The following is a 16,302-nucleotide window of genomic DNA, read 5'->3' on the forward strand; positions in this document are numbered from 1 at the left end:
CTCATTTCTCTTGAAGACAGAGCCACTCTGATCCTTTGAGCATACCAGTGGCTGAGAGGTCTTAATTGCTCGGAGTAAACTATTGCAATCACTTGGATAAATAAGCTGAAATTTATGACTCTACAAGCATGATTCCTGTGGGAGGGAAAAAGAGCCATATACCCTTCCCCCCACGCCAAACTCTTTCCTCATTTACATCCCATATAACTCGCCTGATGCTGGTTGTGTTGTACAAGTCTGAGAGCAATGTGTGGCCTCTGTGTTTAGATGAAAATGGAGTGGATTTTGTCAAGGCCGGTCCCTGTTTAACTAGAAGGGAGATAAGAGCTTTTAAGATGCTCTGAGTTCTGGGGACTGTGGGCTATCCTAAAGTGTGCTGCTCCACTTAAAAAGACATCCTAAGTTATGTCAAGGACACCTGGAACATAGGGATAAGCCATGAAGGGATGCAGGGGTAGATCACTGCAACTGCCCTGTTCTGTACATTCTCACTGAAGCCCTGGTGCTGGCCTCTGGCAGAGACAGGATACCGGGTTAGATGAACCATCAGTCTGACCCAGTATGGCCGTTCTTATGTTCTCAAGCATCTTTTTAGCATTTTGAGACATCTAAATTAATAAACAAGCAATGTTATGATCAGAGCTAACAGAAGCCAAAGAATTTAAAGTTAAAGCTGATACGTTACCCTTGAGTCATGTGACATCTCTTCCCATTGTCTATTGTGTGACACAACAATAAGATTTTGTAATGCAAAACCCATAGGCAGAAGCCACACTCATTTCATGTGGCCGCCATTGGTCAAAACGAGTATACTATACAGCAAAAGGAACTAGAAAGAGATAGTGAATTATTCAGTAAATACGAATACATCTATATTTATACACAAAGTGGAATGTTTTTGAGGGGGCGTCTTCCCATTTGTAAGAGCAAATTTAATTTGGGTCTTCAGTTTATAAAGCACAGCTCTAAGCACCCAACCATCCATTGCCCCGGACTCCTGGCCGCTAATTAAAAATGACAAAACAAACATAATAAACAAAGGACTGTCCATAAATTTAGCCCCCCAGACAATCCCCTTCTCAACAGCCGTAGAGAAGAGTGGAAAAAGATGGGCCTTGCAGTAGGACTGAAAGGTTAACAAATCCAGATCCGGGTGGCCCACAGTGGGGTGGATTCCAAAGCCCAGGTCCACTCACAGAGAACACCCCACTCAGCTTCCTCATGTTTATAGATTCATAGGGTGAAATCCTTGCTTCATTGAAGTCAATGGCAAAACTCCACTGATTTTTAAGGCCAGAAGGGCCCCTTGTGATCGTCTTGTCTGACCTTCTGAATAAACATAGGCCACTGAATTTCACCAAGGGAAAATAAACTGAGGGAGATCCACTTTGAACACCTCTGCTAATCTCACCTGCAGCAGTAAGTCATGGAGAGAGAAGTAATTGCACAAGTAACTGACCATTTTAGGCCCTGCTAGGTTAAAACCACCATCTTGAATTCCACCTGGAAGCACCTACACAATTTTCACCCACAGTTGAACTGCAGGCACAACCCTGAGTACTTGTACCCTTTCCTACCTGACAAAGGTGCAAATACTCAAGCTTTGCATCTGCAAACAAAGAAGCCAGGCCTTCGCCAGGTCAAAAACTGGATCTACACCCACCATAGTAAAGCCTTACTGAGCCTGGGAGTCCATTTGAACTATCCTACCAACACAACGATATACATCCCATCCTCTGGAGTTAGATTGTTACAGCAGGGCATGTTGGTTTAGTACTCTGGCTGCAGTGAGAGGATAATGCCTTTACTTTCATTTACTTCAAAGCCTGCAGCCACATCGCCTTGTGCTGCAATCCAACAGAGCTCACCAAGTAAGCAGGGCTGTCCGGGTTAGTGCCTGGCTGGGGAACTAAAGAACAGCCAGGTGCTGCAGGAAGTAGTGGTGGGCATTTGTTTCTCTCAAAATCAGTATTGAAACAATGCCCCAGCCTAGTCTTAAAGGGCACCAAACTGCTGGAGAATACATCTTTCAGCATAAAAACAAGGTCCTGAGCACCTGTGCTCATTAAAAATTGCCTAGAACTTGGGTAACTTTATTTTGCCTACTTAAATTCTCCCGATGTGATAAGATGTTCTTCACTTTCTGCCCCGACAATCCTGTCCTGTTGCTATGTGTTGCTAGCTGCCATGCTATGTGTGGTTTGTAAAGCAGTTTGGGAGCCTTCAGGATGAAAGGTGCTATGCACAAATCATTAGTAAGTACCTTGGATTTTTGCATGATCTGAGCTTCCTCTGAAGGTACAAGCCATTGGTATTAATGAATGAGAATGGGTGTGCCCCCTCTGCAGAAGAAATGCATCTCCAGCTGTAAGTACATAGTTCCTCCCCAGCAAAAAATCTTGGAGAACTGACTTTTGACCCTAATCCGTCCAGCTTCTATGTCCAACAAAATAAAAAAGACTTAACAGAAACATCATACACTTGATCTAACTCTGGCCTCAATGACAAGATAAATCTATTGACTTTGGCATCTTGGAAAGAGTACAGACTCACTCATCAGTGGATGTAAACAATTTATTAATTTAATGGTCAGTTCACAGAAGTTTTGCTTTTATGTGATTGTTGATCCATTCAGTTTTATGAAAATGACATTTGGCCATCCCCTGTTCACCTGGCTGAGGTTTTATTGGACAGGCCCAGACAGGGTGAAAATAATTTGAATTAAAAAAAATTGATTCTTCCTGCTTCATAAAGAACGGATAAAGTTTTACTGTGAATTTCACTGGAAGAAGGTTTAACCTGTTAAAACTATTAACAATGAAAATCAGACCATGCAACATAAGAAGCATCATCTACATATGTCTTATGAATAGAAGAAAAGAACATCTTTGTAAAGTCTGGCAACAGAGGTCCCAGAGAAGGGGAAACACATGAATAAGACACATAAAAGATCCCCCACTTCCCATAAAAATAACAATAATAATTAATAATCTATGGAGAAAGACAGTACAAGTTATTACAAAAAAATCTCAGGACAACATAGCCAAATAAACTTTAAACAATTATACAAACAACACATGACATTCTGTTTGGAGACAGAGCGAAGAGATTCTGATTTGTTTTAGAGAACTGAGCTGGATAGGGAAGGCGTTTCCTGACCAGATCATTGGCATCGGCATAAGCATGGGAAAAATTAGTGGGTGCTCTGCACCCACTGACAGCCAAGCTCCCTCCCCGTTCCCACTCCACCTCCTCCACCTGCCCTGAGTGCGCCGTGTCTCTGCTTATCTCTCAGCGCTTCCCGTCTGGCCACTCCGGGATGGGGAGGGCAGGAGGCAGAGAAGAGGCAGGGCCGGGGTTAGGATTTGGGAAAGGAGTCGGGTCACAGAGGGGGTGGAGCTGGGGCAGGCACTTGGAGGCAGGGGTTGGAATGGGGGTGGGGCCTCATGGAAGGGGTGGGGTCGGGGCAGGACTGGGGGCAGAGGGGGATCGAGCACCCACCGGTGGGAGCAGAAGTCAGTGCCTATGGGCCTCGGGATTTCTTAGAGAGGTGTTAAGCACGTCAAATTGTTGTCATAGAGAAAAGGCTTTGATGCAAAGTGCTGGAGGGTGAAAATATAGGAAAACCACCTCATTTAGTTAGGAGAGGAAGAACCTAACCTGTTTCAATGATCAGAATGGAGTTAATCAACAATTTAATCACTATTTCAGAAGAGAAATGGATTGAGTAAATAAGACTCCTGAGCCATGTGGATGGACCCTTATGTCTGGTCAGTCTCCCACTGAATCAGTGGGGTTCTGTGTGGGACATGAGTCTGCTTGCATGCAGCAGCTGGCAGGCTGAGGGCCCCAATGGACACTATGGGCTAAATTCAGACATGGCATTAGCAGGGCACTAGATTGTCCCTCTTACACCAACTCTGAATATAGTCCTCAAGTCTCCAGTTATTGTCAAATTTATGGCCAGACAGAAACAGTTAACAACAGAAGCCAACGAATAACCTGAATACTTTGCTTTAGAGCTTTTATCTAGCAGATTATTCAGTTCAGATTACACAGTTCATCAGTTTACATATGTAAAGAGCAGAAAAACACTGTACTACCTTTTTTTTTGTAACATGGATTTTTATCAGCCATGAGCTAGCATAAAAGAACAGAAAGTGTTTCACCATTAATAGCTGCTTCTTCTCAGAGACACAGAAATCCTGGTTGCTTCTCAGTCCTGATATCCTGCTATGCCCTTGGAATGGTTGAATCGGAAGGATATTAACTAAGAAACAAGGTGAGGTGTCTTGATCACACATCAATCCCCATTCGTGAGAAGCATTTAAGAGTATTAATATTGCCATTTGTTTTGTATCTTTGGGTCCTTAATTACCAAGAATAAGATCCTACCTAGATTTAATGCTATTCATTATGTTGCTATAGAAACAAATTGACAGAGATAGTAAAGCTATCAAATTGATGTTAGGCAGCACCATGTAAACTCTCCCAAAGTTGAAAAAATAAACTTTTGTCCTAAAGGTTCGGCAAATTGGACTTGCAGGGTGGCGGAATTCCTCGATGCAGATACTGAACTTTATCCAGCCATGAGACATGTCTGACAGCATAACTGTACAAATAGCTTCATTTCACAGAGCTTTTTTGATTTCACAATCTCACAGAGAGTCTTGAAAGCTGAGGGGCCACGTTCAGGACTAGGAGAATCTGAGAAAACAGATTAACCTTTTAAATAAACAACCTCTCACAGGTAACAGGCAATGCAATTTGTTCCAGTGTTTGAAGAGAGAGCACTTTTGGGGGGGGGGGGGTATCACCACCTGTTTGTAATAAAGAATGGAGAAACTTTGTGATGAGTGGGCGAATTAGTTCAAGGATAAAATATAATGAAATGTAAACACGTGTGAGCAATAAGCAAACATTTATCAGCCTTGCTGGGTAACCTGTGTTTCTATTGCAATCATTGTGTAGATACCACGATGGGAGAAATCATAGTGCTGTTTCAGGTCAGGAATTCTGCAACTTGATTTAATTTGAGTAGGTCAACTGTATGTTCCATAAATATGAAATCCCAGCATCCAACATTCTCCCTGTTTCTGTTGTGAAGAGAGAATGAAGAATCAGGAGCATTTTGTTGACTACAGCTAGGGGATTCTTGGGAATGTAGATAATTGGGAACGGTGCAGCTGAAGGATTTTTCCTTATGTCCCTATACATTTCTCTCATCTATTCTCTGGTTTGATTCCAAGACCAGTTCCACTTGAATTCTACAAAGCTTTTTATTATTATTATCTGACGGTATTCTAGGCACCTTGCAGACCTATAGAAAGAGGAGGGTCCAGATCCTCTAAGATATTGAGATGCCTAACTTCCAGTGAAATCATTGGAGTCTAAATGCGACTGAGGATTTGGACCCCGGTCCCTGTACAGAGAGTACTCAATCTATAGGCTCAATCTTCAGCTGCACCAGGGTGCATAGAGACCCAGGGGAGGCAAATGTATCTCTAAGCTGCCTTTCAGCCTTCCTGCATCCTGGGGCCAGTGTAAGTTAGAGCATCCCTGTGGTTGCACTAACTAATGCTAGCTGGAATAGTCCCCATGGGCTATTCAACGGCTCTGAATAACCAGAGCACAGCATGTGCTGGCCATGCCCTGACAGGATGCATTTACAGAGATGGGGGAGGAGATGGGTGATGGAGAGCTGATTCTAATAACTTTATACCATTAGGGGAACCCCCAATGACAGGTGAATCCTCAGCTGCCCCTTTCGGGCAGCTTTAAGACACATCTGTGCAACTGGGGTATCAGCCTGGGTCTATATTACATGTTTACACTCTCGTTACGTACCATCCATGCAGGTTACATTTGTGATGCAGGAGCTGATGCGCAGATTGAAACCTTCCTTACACTTGACGCAGTTATTCCTGGAGCCTTCACAGGCTGAGCAGTTATCATCACACCTGACGAAGAGACAAGCGCACAAATAATGTCTCTTGGCACCACAACCATTTGTGTAGAGACCCGACAGACCATAGGGCAAATTCAGCCTCAGGGCACTGAAGAGAATGGATCTGAACCCACTTAAATCTAGACTGAACCAGCCCCTTTCTCTCTGGAAAACTTGAGCCATGAGGGGCTGAACTTCTTACTGGACTGGAGATAGGACACAGGAGTCTTTCACCTCCATTTCACATTTGTTTCTGGTCCGGAGCGAGTAATGCCATACTCTGATGGCCAAAGGGAACTGGGGTTGGGAGGTCCCAGCTATTTCCCTCCTCCTTCACCTTCTCAACAAAAAGATTAAAATAAAGCTAATTTTAATATTCACAGACAAAAAACATTATACTGGAGAACACACATCAGGAATTTAAGGGTTAAAAACCTCACAGGAATGTTGTAATTACCCCAAGCCCAGGACATTCAGATGTAAAACTTAAAAAGAAACCCAGCCATGTTAAAGTACAGAAGTGCAGTTAAGGGTTCTAACCAAGCTTAACTCTGCTCTGTAGAGATACCATGATCAGTAATGCTTGTTTCAGGGACAATTGTCACATCCCCAGGGTTTCTAAATTAACGAGATGTACTCTCCAGTTTCACATCATTTTTTGTCTGGGAATAAATAAGTGCAACATCTCTTCACTGAATCACTTTTTTACTCTGTTTTTTGAGGAAGAAAGGTAGCGTGGATCAACTACAGAGATTCAAGTGCTAAAGCGGAAGGCGATGATACAGAAAAAAAAAGAAGCAAGGTCAGACATTTCTCCTGTCTAAAGGAGATACGATTTATATGTGCCCACGAAACCTCCCAAAAGGATGAAACCTGCCGACTGAAGTTGATACTACCTGGAGAAATTAGAACATTTGGTTCTACTATTAAATAGTAATGTTTATTCCTTACATATAATTAGGTGAAATTCAATGAGAGAGTTTCCACTTAAGTCAAGAAACTACTGTTTGAGAATGGACTAGAATCTGGTTTCTTACAGCGCCTCTCCTGCTCGAGCCATCTCAGGGCTTTGCAAAAGAACGCGTTAAACACTGCTAGAGAACGGACTGTGAAGGCAAATGGAGCAGTTAGTTTATGCTCACTATACCTTCCGGCGCCAGCCCTTGTTTTCTGAATATCAGAGTTACCCTTTTCAAAGGGCACTGGAGAAGTACTAATTTTCACCCCAGCCCTAAGGATTTAAGGAGAGCGCAGCAACCCACGGCAGGATCAGTGGTGCCTATGAGCCCCAGGCTTGGTATGGGTTTAGAACCCAGGGCCTCCTGGTCCTAAGGCAAGACCTACTATGATCATTTGTTATGTGTATTAGTGTAGCCCCTGGGAGCCCTAGTCATTGGCCAGGACACCATTGTTGCCAGGCTCTGAACAAATGGAACAGACAGTCCCCAAGGAGTTTACTATCTAAGAATGCTCCATGCTGACACTTTTCACTAATCACCCATGTGAAAAATCAGCTCCAGTGAAGAATTTCCAAAAGCTCAGGGCTTCTTTGAACATTTTAGTCGGTCTAGTGAACAGCATCAACCAGCCAGTTGTTTTCAGGGTTTTTATCTTCGTTTCCTGTGACACACGCTATCAGCGGCCCCACTCCAATTGCCGATGTATCCAATCAGCTATTAAGAATGGCTCTCTGTGCATTTCATGACACTAACTTCAAAGGGAAAGGGCTCAAGAGGACACTGTACCTTGTGCAGACTTTATAAGGTAGACCTGGCACCGCCTCAGGGTAAAACCCCTGGCTGCAAGCAGGGACACACCGCCACTCGTGCAGGTGGAAATCTTTGGCACATTGTATGCATGCCTCTTTGCCTGGCCCTAGGGAGAACAAGGGAGACGTGAAATATTATAGTCTGCTACAAAGACAATTACCGCATTGTGTTACGATGACTGTGTCGGACGGGAGCCAGGGACATTCAGGACTAGGATACATACTGCAGTCTGCTCTCTTCCAGAAGATTGCGGCAGAATAAACAAGCTGTCTGAGACTATTGTGCCAGCTGGGCTCTAAATGGTTCCTCAGCTCATGCCCACATCCCAACAGCCTGGTGAGAAAGAACCTTCAAGAGATGCCGACAGGCACGGGTGTGCAGCGAAGTGTAGCCTGACATTTTTAGGAGCACACATGCTGGCCAAGCCCTCAAGCACCCACAACCTCCGATCTGTACCGACTTTCTGACAGAGTTTTTGACCCTGCTGTTAGATACCCCAGGCAGAGAGACCGAGACAAAGTACCAGCCCGGCGTTGGCCCCTACCCAGCCAGCCCTTCATGCACATGGTTAACTTTCAGTTGGGAAGGTTTGAAGCCAGGAGAAGGTGGAAGGGAAGGCAAGCAGGAAAATCTGTACTTAGGGAAGATTGCAGGGTTTGCAGTAACACCAGTAATACCAGTCTCTCCCTCTCTTCCTGCACCAGCATCATCCTCTGGCTGCACCCAGTTCCTGATGCTTTGAGGAAGGGAAAATCAATGTTCCACAACACACCTAAGCAAATGCTGTGTCCAGGAGGCAGCAAGGGGCGTCACCTCACCGTACTCCTCACAACCTCTTCAGGTTATGTCTCTGCTGTATTGTAAATTCAGGTCTATGGGACCTGGGCTTATGGAGTGGGTGTTTCCAAGCCCGCACTTGAGCGTCCACACTGCATTGTAAACCTGGGTTTATGACCGCTGGGCCGAGGTCTCAGAGTTGTGCTGACACGTCCTACTGCACCGTGCAGTCCTTCTGACTGGGGTCTGCAGCTTGACCTGCGTCCACACTGCAGAAGGACAGGGCCTGGATTCAGGTTCTGACCCACCCCTCTAGCAGGGCCCAGGATCTGGATCCTGAGTGTCTGGTGACCCGAGTCAGACTGATCGGTGTGCGGACGGAAGCGGAGCTTGGGCTCAAACCTGACACAGAGCCTGGGCTTAGTGTGCAGTGTAGACATAGATGGCTGGGCCAGGCTCCCAGGAAAGTCCTGCTCTTTTTTGTTGTGACCACCAGGTGGTGCTATGTTGTAGTGCAGTCTCCTCCTCAGTGTTGCCAGCCTCTGCGGTTCTCTCTCAGTTTGGGCTACTTTTGAGAGGCCTCGGCAACCAAAAATCTTGAATCAGCAGCAACGGGTGACTTTTTGGGGCAACAAGTTACCTTCTTGGGTAACTAGATACCCCAGGCAGAGAGACAGAGACAAAGTACCAGTCTGGTGTTGTTCCCTACACACCAGCCCTTCGTGCACGTGGAAAGGTTCAGAGCCATGAGAAGATGACAGGAAAATCAAGCCGGAAAATCTGCACTTTGGGAGATTTTACCTAGAGCCCAGCTGCTCCCCCCCCCCCCCCCGTCCCTGTCTCTTTGCTGCCACCTGGTGGCCTTTCAAACAAGCAGCCTACAGACTGTAGGATGTACCCAACTGGGCAGGGAGCAGCCAACTGGGATGGGCTCGAAACCCAGAAGTGGCCCACGAGCGTGACTGGCGTCTGGTGCTACAGTGTTGCCGACCTCGGCCATTTCTTTTGACATGACAAAAAATGTGGGCTGTTTGAAGCAAATGGACATTCGGCGATGTTAGGGCTACTTTGCACATGCGCGCGCTTGGCAAACACTCGGGTTTTGAGGTTGCAGCGTTGCTCTGCTGACTCCCCTTCCGAGCTCCAGCTCTGCATCTCACTGCTACTTGCAGTGCTCGGGGTGGGGGCATCTTCCACACAGCGCCGCTCCCTTCATATGTCTGCTCCATCCTTCCCCCTGCTGAGAGCCTCTGTCTCTCGCTACCTTCCCCTCCCATGTAAGCACTCCACCCTCTCCCTTTTCCAGTGACAGCCCCGTGTCCAGCATTGGTCCTCCCTGCAGCAGCCTCACTCTGCTAGGCTGGGTGCAGGCCTGGCTTATAGAAAGGTGGCAACAAATTCCTTCCAGATCCCTGCACATCAGCCGGTGCCCTGACTGTTGATTACCATTACTTTGGCTTTACCTCCTGCACAACCACCAGCATTCTGAGTATCTCTCTTTGAACGCAAAGCTGCTTCAAAGCACCCCTTATGCTTTAAAGGGGCATGAAGTCTTTGAGCCCAGGAAACACAGATGCCATTGCATTGCCGAGCAGCGAGCTCATGGCTTAGGCACAGAGGGCTGGGTTTAAGGCTGTTTGGAGGAACGGCTTGGGACCCTGTACAGATGAAGAACATACCAACACACGTCTGGCAGCTCGTGTGGCACCTCTCACATTTCCGGGTCTCTTTGCTGAAATACATGCCCGGCTGGCATTCCGGGAGACAGCCTGCTCCTAACGAGCTGTTGGAAAAGCAGGGGAGAAAGTTTTACTGAAACACACAAATACTCCCCCAAGCCCTAGTGATTTCGCCATCGAGAGGTTTAATACAAGCAGCCTGGGGCCCAACCCTCTCCTGCACTGAGGCAGCTTTGTACCCCCTTCCCCAAAGCAAAGTGAACCCAGCAGATCCAGTCTCCATAGGAATCCTTATGTGGCACAGAGCCATTGTAGTTGCTTCAACACCAGCCCCCCACTGCTCTGAAGCAGGGAACATGACCAGTGTTTTCCTGCACCCCTATCTGTAATAGGCCCCCCTAGGACAGCCTTCAGCCTACTTATGCCAAAAGATTGGCTTGCTGTAGAGTGGCCAGGATCAGAGGAGCACAACTGTGGCTTATAGCATAAAGCCCCCCCTTGTACACTCTAACTTGCATTCCATGACTGCAGCCAAGGACTGGGCCCAGGAAGCCAGATTTTCTGCACTGGCCAAGGTCTGCTCAGCACAGCAGAGAAGAGGGGTTGGTTTTCTGGTTCTATGCCTGGCCCCAGAGGCTGCTCTAAGCTACGCCAGCTGGCCCAAGAGACTGTCTGTCAGCTGGCCAGTCAAGTCTGGTTCACTGATACCAAGCTCAGGCCCCAATCACATCTTGGTGGGGGATGCCACAGGGATCCAATTGCTGGATTGGAACGTTAATAATTGATTTACGGCCCTTTTCAGGACATCACCCTAAACACACAATAAGTGAAGATTCTTTTAATCTGTACTTCCCTGGCCCCTTCTTTCCCCCACCAAATATTGCGTTATTGGGGTCAGCGTGATTTAGCGGATAGCACAATAGAGTAAGGATTGGAAAGGGTTTCTAGCCCAGCTTGGCCACTGACCTGTCGCATAACCCTGGGGCAGCCTTCAGGCTACTTATACTTCACATCAGCCCACCAGGCCTCTGCTTCCCTACCCTTTGTTTGTCTTCTTGTCTATTTAGATGGTACACTGTTCAGGGCAGAGCCTGCCTCTCACTATGTGTTTGTGTACAGGGCCTAACACAATGGGGCACTGACCTCGGTGTGCTGCTGTAATACGTGAATGCCCAAAACAATAATGAAGTTTAAAAACATGTGCAATACAATTGCACAGCACCACTACCTGCTGCCTTCTCTCCCAGCTGGGCAGAAGGCATCTGGAACTGAGCCAGCACTTGAAAAGACATTCAAGTCCTTCTAGGGACACTCCTCCCCCCCTCAAAAAAACCTCCTGCAGGATCTTTAATGAAATGTTCAAGAGGAAAGGGAGGTTTAAAAAAAAAAAATAAAAGAAAAAATGACATGGGCAGCCGGCCCAACTCTTCCAAAGGCTTGTAACACAGAATGCTGTTAGATCTTTACAAGACAGAGAGATCATATCAAGGATTCTCTCTTGTAGAGGGTGTTTTTTCTTTACGACCAGGACGCCTGGCTTTTGAGGAATTAAACTGTTTTTTATTCACTTAGTGAGCCACCGATTAGTGACTCATGCCGAGACTGCCAGCTTTTTGGGGCAGGGGCTGTTTTTTTGTTCTGTGTCTGGACAGCGCCTAGTGCAATGGGGTCCAGGTCCATGACTGGGGGTCCTGGCTGCTACAGTAATACAAATAAATCATGATTTTCTCAATATTGCTCAATTCTGAAGACTAGTAGGAATTCCTTTGGATTTGTGCAGCCTACATCCCGAGGGCCACATCGGGACTCCCGGCTCCTCACTGCGCTGAGCAGTTACATGCCCGAGCAGTCCCAGGGCACTGGCTGCTCGCTCATGTGAGGAGGAGGATCACAATCGAGTCTCGAACTTTGCAATGCATCTTCCAAGGATAAGGTGCCACAAGCCTTGCAGCTGCTCTCAGCCAAGCAGAACAGGGTCTTACCTACAAGGATGGATTGGATGGTGTTGCAGCATCCACAATTACTACAGCTAGAACAGATTAAATCTCAACTTTATTACACTAGTATTTGGTGGCCATTATATGGACCCCAAAGCTACTGCGTTTTGAAACAGCACAGGTGCACATGATCTGGGTTCAGATCCTGCCAGCCACGTTCACAATATGTAGAAGACCAGCCCTTACTCTGCGATTACTCCTATTGGAATCAACAGGGCTGTGTGTGCAGTACTCCATGGGAATAAGGGTGGTAGAATCTGGGATTTAGCTTTTAGCGTGTCCAGTGTATAAAGTATGTTTTTAATCAGAGATGAGCCCAAGCCCAGAAATTCAGGCCCAGACCCCAAATCCAAGGAGTTCTGATCCAGACTGGGCCCATCTGTAGTTTAACACAAACCTCTTCGAACAAACGGCTTTGCTGCACTTACAAACCAGATGTGATTGACAGCTCAGCCGTGCTCTGAGAAACCGTAAGCCCCCCGTGGACCCTTCTCTAGGTTTCAGAAATGAGCAGAAACAGAAAGTTCTTATTGGAGATATTCTGTTGGGCCTTTAGTGCTTTAATGTGACAGAGGGGATTTGGATTCCCAGCTTAAAAGGGTATGGGACAATAAAAGGTAGCTTTGTATGGCTTATACCTGACAACTGCTTCCACTTTCCCTTTTCTGAGGGAATGCAGAATCTTTTGGCACTAGCGATTTTTACTTCTGTGAAGCAGTGCTGTTAAAAAAGATCACTCCAAGTACAGCCTGTTGACTCTATCAGACAGCTATGCATGCTCCAGCAGAGAAGAACCAAACTCATGACAGACCCCACATGGGCTCAGCACTTCCAGTTTCAAACACTGAGACAAAACATCCCAGTTTCACACTTTTACTTTTAAGGGGGAGAATTTTTAACCAGGGGACTTGGGCTTCCCAAGGCACTTCTGAAAATGAGCCCTTGCCCTCAATCCCCAGTAGCACTGAACTCCCACCCAGCACAGCTGGGGTAAGAAGAGACAAAGGTGGCTCTAAGCTGCCTTTCTACCTCCCATCATTGTAGGGCTGGGCTCAGTGCAAGTTAGCACCGAAGGAGCCATCTTGATTTAACACCTGAGTGGTGGGGTGGAGTATGTGTTTTTCCAGGAGCTGAGACTCCAGCTTGCCATGCATAAGGAGTGATAGTTATGCCAGTACAACACCCCTTCACCTCCCTGGGGAGGCTGACTCTGGTGTAAGCATGACTTTTTGCAGGTTAGCTTATGTCACTTGGGAAGAGTTTAAGCTACCAAAATTAAACAAGCAAACAAACAAGCAAGCAAGCAAGCAAGCAAGCAAAGTCACTCATATTGGAATAAGAGTGCCCACATGAGTTTTTGGTGCTGGTGTAACTATATCTGTACAACTAGACTGCTATAGCTATATTGGTATAACCAGTAAAACTTTCCTGTTTAAATAAGGCCTAAATAAGGGACCTCTGTGTTTGCAGTATGCATTTTAAATGCACCCAAAATAGATATTTATAAGATCAACCCAATAACTCCTGTCACTAGGTAAACATCCCTCGTTTTGAAAAATCGACTGCATGGGACGTGCTGAACGGGGAAGGTTCTGAAGGAGCTCCCTGAGGCTCTTGTGGAAACCGTACGTTGTATAATACTCAATGTAAACATTTGCTCTTTTTTTCCTTTTAGATGTCCTCCCCACCGCATCCCCACCCCCACCGCAGCTTATAAACAAACCCAGCAAAGGGGATTTAAATCAGACAGCATTAAGGGGATAAGAAAGAGCCAGAAATGAGGTGGCAGACACAGGAGCCCCATGCTGCAAGGAGCTGAGCACCCTCAGCTCCCGGTGATGTCCATGCTGGGACAGAGTGCTTGGCAGCTGGCAGGGGTAGGCCCGTCTATAGACTACAGGCCTGGCTCCGACTCCCATGGACCTTAACAGGGCTGAACTAGATGTAACGTGAGCATGATAGATAACATCATGGCCGTTAGCAGACTGAGGCCAGGTCTACACGATAAAGTTTTCACGGCACAGCTATGTTGGTTAGGGGAGTGGAAGCACCACCCCGCTAGCCAACAAAACCCCAGCAAAGCTATGTCAGCAAAAACCCCAGTGCAGACGCAGCTATGTTGACAGCAGAATGCTTCTGTCTACATAGCTGATGTCATCTGGGATGGCGGTGTTACTACGCTGACAGAAATACTCCTTCTGTTGGCATAAGCCGTGTCTAACACTAGGGGTCTCCACCGGTATAGCTATATTGCGAAGCATCTTCAGAGCGTAGAAACCATCAAAGACGCAAGTCAAAATGGTGGTCAGTGGTCAGCTAACAATCTGGGGCTGATTCTCCTCTCACTGAGACTGACTCCATTGACTGGTCTAAATCTGGGAATAAATAAAATAAATAATAAAATAAATAATAAATAAATAAAAGCCCATTTAATTAACGGGGGGGGGGGGTTGTATGGACTTCTGTGGGCTTTAGATCAACCCTAAATGAGGAGGAAATGAGACTTTTCTTTACCAGTGACAATAACAATAATAATAAATAATAATAATACTTAGCAGTGCCATTTGAGGCCCACTCAGTGCTATCTATACGTGCAATATGGCACTTCTATACCACAGTGATGAATGCTGTAGATAAATGGATGGAATGTACATAGTGCTTTTTCAGCTATGGGATGAGTTATGTTATATAATGACTGCTCCCCCCTTTGAATTTCCTGGCTTCTGGCAATTTGGATCACAGTCGTAGTGTTATTGAAACATAGATATCTATTTTTTAAATTCCGCTTTTTGATTTTTCATAGTGTGCAGATTTCACGTCAGTTTCTGGAGTTTAATATAGAGATAAACATTTTGAAAGTATTTTACCTGAATCCATCCTTGCATAGAATAAGTTTATCTGGATCACTAGCACATTTTTTACAGCTTTGATGACATTCAAGACAGAGCTTTTGACCTTTTAGAAACAAAGAAAGTCAGTGTAAATAAAATCTGCCCAGAGAGACGCAAGCAGCAGTCTAGCCACAATGCACAAGAAAGATCTTACGAGCTGAAAAGTCCTACAGTTCAGCAGCTATTTGCAGGCAACAGCTTACAGAGGTAGAACAGCATTTTCGTCATAGATACTAAGGTCAGAAGGGACCATTCTGATCATCTAGTCTTACCTCCTGCACAACGCAGGCCACAGAATCTCACCCACTCACTCTTACCTCACCTATGTCTGAGCTATTGAAGTCCTCAAATCATGGTTTAAAGACTTCAAGGAGCAGAGAATCCTCCCTCAAGTGACCCGTGCCCCATGCTACAGAGGAAGGCGAAAAACCTCCAGGGCCTCTTCCAATCTGCCCTGGAGGAAAATTCCTTCCCGACCCCAAATATGGTGATCAGCTAAACCCTGAGCATATGGGCAAGATTCACCAGCCAGATACTACAGAAAAATTATTTCCAGGGTAACTCAGATCCTACCCATCTAATATCCCATCTCAGGGGATTAGGCCTATTTATCCTGAATATTTAAAGATCAATTAATTACCAGAATCACATTATCCCATCATACCATCTCCTCCATAAACTTATCGAGTAGAATCTTAAAGCCAGATAGGTCTTTTGCCCCCACTGCTTCCCTTGGAAGGCTATTCCAAAACTTCACTCCTCGGATGGTTAGAAACCTTCGTCTAATTTCAAGTCTAAACTTCCTGGTGGCCAGTTTATACCCATTTGTTCTTGTGTCCACATTGGTACTGAGCTTAAATAATAATTCTTCTCCCTCTCAGATATTTATCCCTCTGATATATTTAGAGAGCAATCATATCTCCCCTCAACCTTCTTTTAGTTAGGCTAAACAAGTCAAGCTCCTTGAGTCTCCTTTCATAAAACAAGTTTTCCATTCCTCGGATCATCCTCAGGTCATACACGTGAGCCCATTCTATTAAAAGGACATACTGATGGGTGGTGTTCAGACTATGTGGATAACTCACAGGGACACACACACACACACACACACACAGTAAATACTTACTTGACTAAGCCAGCTGGGCTAGCAGTTTTGTGATGTTTCTGATTCAAAATATTCTGTTTCTCATGGATATCAAGTTATCCCCAAACATTTCAATAGGCCAGAAGCTGCACACATTT

General features: G+C 45.8%; 1 protein-coding gene across 1 annotated transcript in view; it reads right to left on the reverse strand.

Moving 5' to 3' along the window:
• Positions 1-2,556: 2,556 nt before the first annotated feature.
• The window catches only part of PCSK6 (proprotein convertase subtilisin/kexin type 6), a 119,388-nt gene continuing 105,642 nt past the window's right edge, over positions 2,557-16,302 (reverse strand). The window contains exons 17-21 of the mRNA XM_038420223.1: positions 15,037-15,124; positions 10,173-10,276; positions 7,693-7,822; positions 5,848-5,960; positions 2,557-4,707 (exon numbers count right to left, since the gene is read on the reverse strand). Of these exons, the coding sequence (XP_038276151.1) occupies positions 4,580-4,707; positions 5,848-5,960; positions 7,693-7,822; positions 10,173-10,276; positions 15,037-15,124 (563 nt within the window). The 3' untranslated portion in view covers positions 2,557-4,579. The remainder of the gene's footprint in view (positions 4,708-5,847; positions 5,961-7,692; positions 7,823-10,172; positions 10,277-15,036; positions 15,125-16,302) is intronic.

Source organism: Dermochelys coriacea, chromosome 10 (assembly GCF_009764565.3).
Source record: "Dermochelys coriacea isolate rDerCor1 chromosome 10, rDerCor1.pri.v4, whole genome shotgun sequence".
Taxonomy (NCBI): Eukaryota; Metazoa; Chordata; order Testudines; family Dermochelyidae; genus Dermochelys; species Dermochelys coriacea.